The 12259-nt window shown below is 27.0% G+C and overlaps 1 protein-coding gene across 1 annotated transcript in view; it reads right to left on the reverse strand.

Moving 5' to 3' along the window:
- Positions 1–12256, reverse strand: part of LOC105250306 (echinoderm microtubule-associated protein-like CG42247) — a 34463-nt gene extending 22207 nt beyond the window's left edge. The window contains exons 1-4 of the mRNA XM_011256320.3: positions 11991–12256; positions 9300–9489; positions 8037–8517; positions 5950–6127 (exon numbers count right to left, since the gene is read on the reverse strand). Of these exons, the coding sequence (XP_011254622.2) occupies positions 5950–6127; positions 8037–8517; positions 9300–9435 (795 nt within the window). The 5' untranslated portion in view covers positions 9436–9489; positions 11991–12256. The remainder of the gene's footprint in view (positions 1–5949; positions 6128–8036; positions 8518–9299; positions 9490–11990) is intronic.
- Positions 12257–12259: the final 3 nt, after the last annotated feature.

Here is a 12259-nt window from a genome sequence, read left to right on the forward strand (position 1 = left end):
GAAGATAATAATTAACTGAAATAAATAGAGCTTCTATTATATTTGTCAAGTACTGCCACACATGTTACTATTATTTTTAAAATAAATGCATAGGTAAGTATTTTATATTTAAGAATTGATTCTCATACGACGCAATAGTGATTTCTTGTGAGTAATATTTAGGTCATCAATAACACTGTAAGCAACGCGAGGAACCAACACGCAATTTGCAGGGAGGAAAGAGAACGAAGGTGAACGAACATATAATAAAAACTAATTAATGGCACGAATTCTTATCACGATAGTGTAAGTGTAAGGACGTATACCATATGTTAAGCTGTCAGAAATAATGATAATGAGAATGCAAAATAGGTCGACATGCCATTTCGTTCAACACAAAAAACGTTAATGGAAAAGATAATTTGACTTCTTACTGTAATAAAAATAAAAATATTATTTATAAAATCAATAATTTCGTTTTTAAATAATCAAATTACTTTTTGAAAGGATAATTATCTTGAAAAAAGATTTTAAGATAAAACTAAAATTTTATAATTTTTTTTTATTATTTTATTTTTATATAATATATTAATTTATTTGCTCCTGCTATTTTGAGATTTTTTAATGGTAAAAGCAGAAGGTTACTATAAAAAACCTTTTGCAATGTTTTCTCCAACTTTCTTTTTGCTCTTTTATAATATATTAATTTTATTTTATTAAATTTTTTTTATTAATTTTATTTACTTGCTCCTGTTATTTTAAGATTTTTAAAAAATAATAATAACATTGAAATATCGTTAAATATAAATAGTTGCCATAACAATAACACATTCGTATATCATATGATTCAAGATTAAAGTAAATTTATACTCTGATTGTGTGAGATACTCTTCGTGCTTTGATTATGTGATATTGATCAAGACATTGAAACGTTTTTGTATCACTTTCTGTTTTGTAATGCCGTTCTTTAATCCTAATATTAATTTAACATTATTGAAAGATTAAGTCTAACTATACGAATGTCATGTCTATCTTGCTTTAACTTATTAAATGCTAAATTAATCTCCTTAATAAGCTTTTATCAAAAATGCATTCATTTTTACAGTTTTTTATTTTCATTTTTACAGTTTCCAAAAGATAATCGATAATTAAAAAAAAACATAGCTAAAGTAATCAGATAAATAAACTATCGACATTGTTACATATTAACCTTTATATTTCATGTTTTTATTATAATTTTCCAATAAAGTATTCTTTCGTATCAATGTTTATATAACATTTTTCTTTGTTTTATACTACAGAACATAGGGACAAAGTTTTATTATTTAACTTTGAATATTCTGTGTACATAAATTTCAAAATGATTCTATGTAATAAAGATAAAAAGTCATGATAAAATAACTTATTTTCATGCAAAAATGTGAATTCAAGACGGATATAAATTTAAAGAGAGAAAAAGAAACTAATGAAGAAAGCTAAGAAATTAAGAAAGGCAAATAAAAATTAAGAAAGGAATTGAAAGAAAAAGAGAAAGAAGAAGTAGAGGAGAAAGAAATAAAATGTATATGACGAATTTGCGCAAATTTATCTTTGATGCTAAGCAACATTTTGTGTGTGTGTATATGTATATGTGATTCGAATTCAGAATTTTCTTTTTTTTTGGATTTCTTAAAGAAATCATATTTCAACCATATTATTTAACTTTCATTAAGCAAATAACGTTATGTGTATGTATATTTTATATTCATAATTCTTATTATATATATAGATAGTTTCAGCATAGTTTTAACAAGAATTTAATACATATATGTAAGGCTAATATATATATATATATATATATATATATATATATATACATATATATAAATCACAGGGAGTTATAGAATAAAGAAATATAAATAAATATAAGTTCTTTTGCATAAAATCTATCTATCTTTAATTAATTCCATCGTTTTTATTAATACACACACACACACACACACACACACAAACACACACACACACACATATGTACTCTTATCAATCTTTAAACATTTTTTATGAGAGAAACCATATCTTCCAAATTCATATGTTATAATTTTTTTATTCCAATTAATGCAATTTTTTAATATAACTTTATCTAATATCTATTTTTATAAGGAAAATAAGTTGAAATAATAATAAAAAATCCAAAAATTGATCAGTAAATTAATTTGATATAAATTTTGAAAGAAACACACACAATGTTCTTTTGTATATGATTCTCGATGCATTCAGTATATTCTTTATTAATTTTTTTTATTTTAAAAAGGTATATAATAAAGGTATATAATCTAATGTTTTTAAATTTCTTTCTTTCTTGCTCCTTTGTTGTGACTAATCAAATCGTAATGTAGGTCATGCACTTGAGAACACTAATTTTGCGAGAAGCTAATCGAGGCCAATCGGTATGAAAGCCTGATTGTGTAATGATAGAATCGTGCATAACCTTTAGCCCTTTTGGCGAATTAAAGAGTGATTTTATGCACATAGCTGATGATCGAAGTAACTGTATCATAACTGCATCATGATGCACCCTGAATTAAATTGATCACACCTTCGAACTAGTGGAAGAATGTAAACTATAATGCTGAATGACGTAAGAAAATAAACTTATTTATATTCTAACTTATTTATAAAATAAACTTATTTATATTTATTGTACTAATAAATCTAACAAGTATATGATTAGATGATTATACACAGAGAAAAATATATACTGTTTTCAAGTAAATATTATTTATTTTAAGTATATCATAAGTTTGTATATCCGCAAATATATTATAAGTTCACCACAAGCATTTTAGCAAATTTAATTAAATATATTCTGAATTTTAGTAAGTGTAGTATTTTAGTCAAGAATATTAAATTAAAACAAAAATTTGGTTTGCTTACTACATAAGTTGGCGTAAAATAAGTTTGATTTTTCTTTGATACAACTTTACAATATTCTTGAAGAGAAAATAATTTCTTCTTTTCAATACATGATAATGAGATTTTCTAACACTTGTGATGAGTATAATTTAAGACTATTATCAAGAATATATTCTTTATTGAAGAAAACTATTACTTAAAAAAAGAAAAGTAAATTGAGTAATCGCTTTTCTTGATAGTAGAATGGTATATCATTCTACTATCTCTGTGTAATATTTTTCTCTGTGTAATATCGAGTTTTGATTAAACTTTTTTAAAACAATAAAGAGAAAAGAATTAAATGGGTAATTATTAGATCTTAGTACATAAATTAAAATGATTCAACCTATTCTTAGAAAAGAAGATTAAAATTCGTATGGGCATTGGCGTTAAATTAAAGAGGGAGAAAGTAGCGACTCTTCCACCCCTCAAGCAAGCAAACATAATCCTGCGTTGCGTGCGGCCTGCTTTAAGGAGTTGATCTGGGCCAGATACACACGTCGTCGGTAGTATTATACGCAGCATTTTTATAAATCACCGTTATGTCGCGCCCCTTTAAGAGTCATATAAAAAAAATCTATATTCCAGCACATTTAGTAGCACGCTACATCCGCTAACCGCAATATTAGCATTTATATTTTTTATCTTTTTTAATCTTTTATTCCACACTTAAATTTCGATTAATGTCGTTTAATTTAGAATATTAATTACTATATAAATGACTCCTTTCATAATAATAATAACGATAATAGCAATGTGTAAATTCGATTTAAAGTGTACAACGGGCACGTTGCTGGGAATATACATATAATGTCGTTATATGTATATCGTATTGGTGGTCAAATTACAAAAAATGTAAGAACAAAAATTGAAGATATATAAAATAAGAAAGTACATTTATAAGACTTCTCTTTAAAATTTAATCAGTAATATGTCACATGCAATTGTATGTAATTATGTAATATTATATAATATTATTTTATATGTAAAGAAAAATCCTGTCTAAATCCTATCTAAATAATTACAATATATGTGTTAATAGTATATATGTTCATTTTATTTATATAATACATGCGTACTGAGAATAAAGTTTAGTCAAAAAAATTTAATTGCAACTAACTAATAAAGTAGATCCGCAGTTTGCAAGATTATAAATTATAACTTTGCTAGAGTTAAAAAAGATTCCATGTTATACATAACTCAGCTTTAATCTTTTAAGCGTAAACACAGATATGTATATGATATTTAATCTTCAATATATTTTATAAAAAGACATTGTTTAAATTATCTCTCCTCTCTTTATCCCTATGAAATAAGTTTTAGATAAATAAGATTTAAATATATAATTGTTGTATGAAATAAGATTTAAATATATAATTGTTGTAACTATGATATCTGATGTATACTAAAACAAAGTTTGTAAAATTAATTGTACTATTAGGATTTTTAAAAGAAATCTATTATATCGATTAATGAGATATTCATAAGTAAATATGAATAAAACTTATTCCGGCAAAGTAGTAAATTAGATCATTGATAATCTGTCATGTATCTTTCAATTGTGTTTATTTAAATTTAAAGATTTTTTAGATTTCTTGCTGAATATAATGTCAAAATTGACGGAATATAATTCAAAATAGAAACGGAAAAAAAAACAATATAGCAAATGCTAAGTAACAATATAGTAATGTAAAAGGAAAAAAAATAAAAAACGAAAAACAAAGAAAAGAAGATTTTTTTAATAGTTTTGCTATATTAAATTCATTAATGTTTACATCAAATTTGTATATTTAGCTATTTGGAAAATAAATAATTGAATAAACATGTATAATTGAAAAATATTTGATATTTTCTTAACAGATTTATTTGCAACTTTTTTACATTTTATATTTAATCACTTATGAACTATAATCGACACAACAAATTTCTTTTAAAAACTGAAAGAGTATTAACAATATATATTTTAATATAAACTTTAATTCCGATGATTTTTTTTCGATACATTATATATTATTATAGCTGTATGATAATACGTTAAAATATATTAAAATATTTTTTTAATCACAAATTTTTGATAAATGTGATAAAATAAAGTAATTTAAAGGCTGTAATTAATCTTATTGTTAGCGTCGAAAAAATTACGTGATTATCAATTTCTTTTTGTTTAAAAAAAGTTATTTTTGTTGAACTGTATTATCGATTATCTCTGAATACAGTAAACAACAAAAGAAAGATTCAATATTTCTGTCTCTCTCTTTCTCTCTCTCCCTTTCTCCCTTTCTCTTTTTCATTTTTTTACCGTTAAACTATAGGAAAATCTATATATAAGCTATTTCTAAAAGATCTATTTTTATCATTTAACATCTCTACTAATTGGATATTTAAATATATATAACATCTTTATCATGATTATATATAACATATATATAATATTATTACTAATACTTATATTGGAATATTGATTATTATTAATATTATATTATTGCTAACATTTACAGGTTGTTTAAAAAATCAAATAATAAAAATTTTTTAAATTAGAGAATTAATAAATAATTATATTTTCAAAAGAAGGTTTTTGTAAGTTAATGGATAAAAGAAAAAAAGGTAAGAATGTTCACATTCATGAAGTCAATCGTCTCTTAAAATATTCTTTATAACATTAATCAAGTTCATGAGTATCGAGATCGATCTGCTTATGCTTTATCCGAGCGCATTAATATTTTCACTATGATCACGTTTATATATATATATATATATATATATATATATATATATATATATACATAATTTTTTTTATTAAGACAAGTTATCACTATGCATATAATAGATCTGTTATATAATTATTTTTGATAAAACTATTACATATCATGTGCTTAATATTTCACTTTATTGATGTATTGTATGTTGAACAATCAACATACACGTTTCAATAATTTACCTTAAATTTAACTTCACACATAAATGCATGCTCTTTAATAATCTATTTTTCTTTGTTTTTTCTACAATTATTTATTTTTATCATTCACAAAAATTATTTACCTTAAAAGTCTTGTAGCTGGATACTACGTAGGAGGCACCATCTTCGAGTTCATCGAGGCTAAGCTTCCGATCACCGTCCATTGAAAAGATATGGCGTGCACCTCTGGGTAGATCCATCCGAAGAGACAATCTGTCCAGTAGAGCTTCCAAGGAACCAATATCACGTCCAGGTTTGAATCTAAATATTCAAAATTTTTCTAAATTATGTACAAAATAAATTTCAAAGCTATTAAAATATCTTTTTAAAATGTTTTAATTAATTGACTTGGATTTTTGTTTTTGTACAGAAATATTAATTACATTATTGTGCACGCGCACACGCGCGCGCGTGTGCACACACATACAGAATTAAGCTAAAAGTTAAATAAGAGCGAAAATTTTGACCAATATCACAAAGTTAAATAAGTGCAAAATATAAATAAATATGTATATGCATGTTTCAAAATATATTTTAGATTATTATTATCCTAAAGAAAAACTTGGGTGTGTATGTGTGTGTGTGTGTGTGTGTATGCGCGCGCGCGCGCAAAGTTTTTATAATTATAAACACTCTTATAACATTGATTAAAATGAAAAGTAAAAGTCAAAAATTTTTTTCAAATAAACAGATATTACTCAGTAAACACAAAGTACAAACAGTAATATAACATCGATGTTATAATTTCCCACTGAACAATGCAACTGCAATGTAACATGCCTCGTACATAACAGTTACATTACTACCTGGGAAATTATAACATCAATGTTATATTACTATTTTGTGTTTACTGGGTATTTAGAAATACAACACAAATTTATGTATCACATATATTTCTTTAATTATCTCTCTATGTGTATATGTATTTGTCAATGTGTTCATAATTTTCTCATCACGTTTCTAATTCGTTTTAAAAAGCATTAAATAAAAAAAATATAATGTTATAATATATATTCTTTATTTTTTTCTCAAACTATCCAGCCTTTTAATATGACAACAGATACGTTATTATTCTTTAATGCCATATTTATGTATATATAATACATAATGTCACAAGTTCTTAAATTCAGCACTTCTACAAAAAGCCGATTCTTTTCTACAAGAATTCGGTACATTACAAAAAGTAAAACTTCATAAAAAATTTTATTTTACAAAAAACGTGTAATATGTATACAAAATATATATTGATACATTTTTAATAATCTACAACATACAGTACAATGCATTTGTTCTTATTTGATTTTGTTGTATAATAATTATTCAATTAAAAATTTTAGCATTTTTATTGTGACTAAATCTAATATATCGTTTATGTTTTTTTTAAATAAAACGAAATAATTTTATGTAAGTTGATACAAAACAAATCCTCTTATAACAGCAAAATTATTAGTATTTTTTTCTGGCTTTAATATAAACAAAGTAGATATTATTTATATAGCATTTTATTTCTTTTCATTATTTTGTGTTCCATCCACATTTATGTAATGAATATTTGGACATGCTCGTGGCTTTAGGAAAGTATTACAAACATATAATTGAAAAATAAAATATCTCTAAATAATGCATTTTTCACTAAATGTAATTTTTGCCAAAGGCAAAGGACTTTGAAAGAAATTTATTTGTATATTGTTTCTCTTTTTACGAGAAATATGATACGTTCCGATCTCTCTGTACCTATTATCTATATAAGAAATATGCATAAATACATACACACATATACATACATATATATATATATATATATATATATATATATATATTATAGCTACATATAATTAATTTTATTTTAACATGAGTAAAAGAAATGAGAAAACTGCGTAAACAATTGTCAAATGTTTACATTACCGAAATAAAACTTAGAGAATTTGGAGAAAGAATAAAAAATTAAATGCTTTACATTTTGTTTTCTTAATAGATTCTTGTTAAAAAGAAGTCATAACTCTACGCAAACTTAATTATCATATACACAATTAATAATAATAATAAATAATAATTTTTTAACAGATTAACATAAGAAAATTATTCGGTGTACCCCAGAAAATGTATCACAAGATTTTTTACAAATTACGATAAGTTGAGTTAGAGTTGACTCGGTTAAAGTGGTGCTTACCGAAACTCGACGCCAGGAAAATAGGGGTCGCCATTTCTGTAAAAGGTAACTCTTCTCGCTCGCCAGTAGCCGAGGTTGTTGTATCTCGCGGCTTGTAACTCGTGCCGGCTCTTGGGTCGGCTCGACTGCTCCGACTGCTCCGGAGGCGGCATGCGGGGACTGGAGGGTCTGCTCTGCCTCCAGAAGCCGGCCATGCCGCCTCCACCCCCACCCTCGCCATCAACCGACACACCCCCGATCTCTTCTTGCATCGTCATTCCACCCTCCACTGCGATTCCACCCTCCACTACGATTCCACCCTCTTCATCCCCTTCCTCGTCCTCTTCTATTACGACGTCTTCCTCCTCCTCCTCTTCCTCCTCCTCCTCCTCCTCCTCCTCGTCCTCCTCCGGCATCGCTGACGGTGCTGTGGACGTCGCGACGCTCTTCGGCGAGTTTTCGCGAGTTCGCGGTTTTCCCTGTTCCTCCTTTCTCATTGAATCTGAATGAAAGAGTTAAAGTTATTTGAAATTACGATTATAGCCACACAAGCTCTCTTGTCTCTTCTTGTAGGTATTATAATCATGGCATTGCTTCATCGTTTCTTTGTCGTAAATATAATAAGAGTTCACCATTTAAATTATGAAATATGCACAAATATGATTGCGCTCGTAATGATATGTTTATTCCGCTTATATTTCAAAAGAGCAACCATCATTCAGCAATCAATATCAAATCGATATCCTTCTTTTCGTAGGGTTCTTAAAAAATGGCGAAATATCATAAAAATATTTATATCTGCCTACAAGAGATGAAAGAGTTAAGAACGATATCTTGACTGGTATTTCGATCGAAAAATTCTAAGAATATTCCTAAAACTGAAAATATACACGCGCGCACGCGATAAACATAATCTTATGGTGCAATATATGTATAGTACAAATACGCGTGTATTTTCTATATAAATACATACAATGCGATATCTATATACTGAATATATATATATATATATATATATATATATATAAGCGGAAAGATCTTGCTCGGAAAGAAATAACATTAATTTAAAAAACGTACACAAATTGCATTTGAATTTAATTAAGTTTAATCTATCTTAGATTAGATTAGGTTAGGTTAATTGTTAAACCATCTCCCTTCCTTCCCTTCCGCGTACATAAAGGTGCAATTTCATTGACGCTACTTTTTAACGTCAATGAAATTGCATCTTAATATGATAATAATAATAAGATAAGATCTTGAGAGCGATGTAAAATGATTTCTCACCTATTTCCTTCAACTTTGTCGCAGTGATCGCATCTGCATCATCGACTCCGTTGTTATCACCGTCACTTCCGCTCTTGTTCTGTCCCTCCCTCGATCTATCGGCACGCGAACCTGACTGATTTTCAATCTCGATCATCCGCAAGGGTGAGGCCGCCGCCACTTGTACATACACGTTCTTTTCTTACTTGGTCTGCGCGGATAGAAAAAAGAGAGTTTGTTTATCGAATTGATGAATTTTCTCCTCCGTTGTATTTGCGATACATGATGAGAAATATGTATCGTAATGCTGAAAATTAAAAACTAAAAGTTTAAATTTAGAATTAAAAAATTAATTAACCAAAGTTTAACGAATGTATGATAAATTAAATAAAAAAAAACAATAAACAAATGCAATATCGAATTGTTGAGATGTATCGTGCAAATTATTATAAAAATTAAGGAACTTTTGCCTTTGTATTTCTGGCGTGTAATAATTACTCAGAAAATGATTCGCAAGCAGATGTGGAACACGCGCGTGTCTTAAAATTTCAAGGTTTTTTTACATGGAAGCACGAATGCCACGATCTCGCCACTTTGAGGATACCATTTAAGTAATCAGTCAATCATGTATTGCGTGATAACCGAGGATTCCCGATCGATAAGTCGTTTTTATTTCGCGACTGCAGCTCGCACTACGGATCCATCGATCATCATGTATAATATCTACGTGTTTTGTCGGTAATAACTCATAATTTCACCCCCTTTACAAGTAATCGATGTATAACCGAATACACACCTAATATTCAATTCTCAAATCAAACTTTTCTTTTATCACATATATCATTAACGCAAACGTAAATGTGGGGCGTAATAATTTCATACTGTATTTTTCTAATCCTAAAATGTGAATTGTGAAAATGTATTACGTTGTATTTTATTTGTTATCGAAAGTTTAGTTAAGTTTCATGAAACACTTTTATAAAATAAATCTTTTCCGATAATCGAATATTAGATATTGCAATAAAATGCAACATACTATTTTCATAAGAGTACTTTTTAATTAGTGGTGGATTGTTCATTAAAGGTGCGATTAGGACCTTATTTATTGCAAAAAATCTCCAAAAATTACATTGCATATCTAGATAGGTTTCAAAGTGTCAAAACCCGCCAATGATTTGAGTTTCTTGCGATTCTGTCACTATAAGTTTTTATGGAAGAATGGAAAATTAGAAAATTTATATTTATACGCAATATATACATTTTAATGTGCCAGAATGTCCATGTTATTATGAATCTGAACCATATGTTTATATATTTTTTGAGTTGTCGAATTTCTTCGTTGAAATTTCGTGATCAACTATCTTCTCATTAGTCTCTGTATGCGCAAAACATATCGTGCGTGACCGCACCTCCCTTGAATGCAAAATAGTGTCGACTACTTTTCGCTGATTTATGCGCTCGTTTCTCATCTCGCGTTTCCTCTGTGTTATTTAGCGACTATTCTGTCATTTTAACTAACAAAAGTAATAAATTTAAATGGAGTATGTTATGGCAATAGTGTATTCTCATTTCAAATCAGTTTATGCAACTCAAAAGAAAGATTTTTTCATTTATGCAAGAGAAGAAGAATCGTATGTTTCTAGTTTCACTTGAAATATTAATAATTAATAATTTTTCATTTTATAATAGAGGCAACATATAGAATCTTTTGCAACACATATACAACCTTGCGTTTATTGTATAAAATATAAAAATATTTTATATGATTAATTTATCTTTCTTTCAATTTATTTTTATTAATCTAATTAATTCCCCTGTGCTAAATATTTTTATATTATATATTTTATATTATATTATATTATATTTTTATATTTTTGTACAATCCTTTTTTAGATAATTTACACACGCAAATGTATGAACATAATGTCAATTTTTTTTAAATATAAATTTTTAAAATACTTTAACAAGCTCTTATTGTCTACTTTGTTATTTGAATAGTATCAAAACTAGTTACAGTCAAAAAAGATAATTTAATCATACTTGTTAAAACTTACGATACAGCGCATTAATTGTGAATCTTTAAGAAGCAGAGCAATGTCACCACATAGAAAAAAAACAAACAAAAACAATTATTTATTAAAGTCGAGTAAGAAACTTTTATCTTCTCTTTCCACATAATATAAAATTGTTTTATTTAATCTGATTTAAAAATAATATAAAGGAGAATTCTCATAGAGCATACATTTACTTTTTTTCTCACTTTCGAGCAAATCTCTTTTTTTCTTCTTCTAAACAATGTTTAAATAATTTTAACCTCTACATTTTGACAATAATTTAAATTATTTATTATTATTTCAAAATTATTATTATATAAAAATCACTATTTAAATATATATAAAGTGTAAACTTTCACATTACAAGAGGCTATAAATTTTATTGTATTAAAAAAAGAATGGATTGGAATGAATTGGAAAGCGTTTTCAATTGGAAAAAATGTCAACGATGATTATTTTGATCGATAAAAATTACTTTGAAACTATATCTAACAGTATTGTAATAGCTAAAAAGTTTTATTTAAATTATAATTTTTTTCGAAAAGATAATGATTAGGAATTAGAAAAAGAAATTAACCAAAAATTAATTAGATAATATAAATATACATATGATAAAAAAAAATGTCTAATAAGCGCATTATAAATTTTTTACACTCACTTGATTTGGTTGACGGATAAAGTCGCAAAAATAAAGTATCCTCCAAGTAAAGATTCTAAAATTCATAGAAGTTCACTGACACTATGCTGCAATCATTGATGATCAGCATTAATATCATGGCATATTTTGCCACGGCCATGTTATGTGCGGACGAATCGCGGTCGAATCGCCTTTGCGTTGAAATTCAATCGGCTACAATCGCGACGACAGTATACATATTCATGCGTCCTTCGACGATGGCGTCCCGACGTCGAGTGGTCGCGCAACCT

The sequence above is a fragment of the Camponotus floridanus genome, unplaced genomic scaffold (assembly GCF_003227725.1).
Source record: "Camponotus floridanus strain SB8 unplaced genomic scaffold, Cflo_v7.5 scaffold33, whole genome shotgun sequence".
Lineage (NCBI taxonomy): Eukaryota > Metazoa > Arthropoda > Insecta > Hymenoptera > Formicidae > Camponotus > Camponotus floridanus.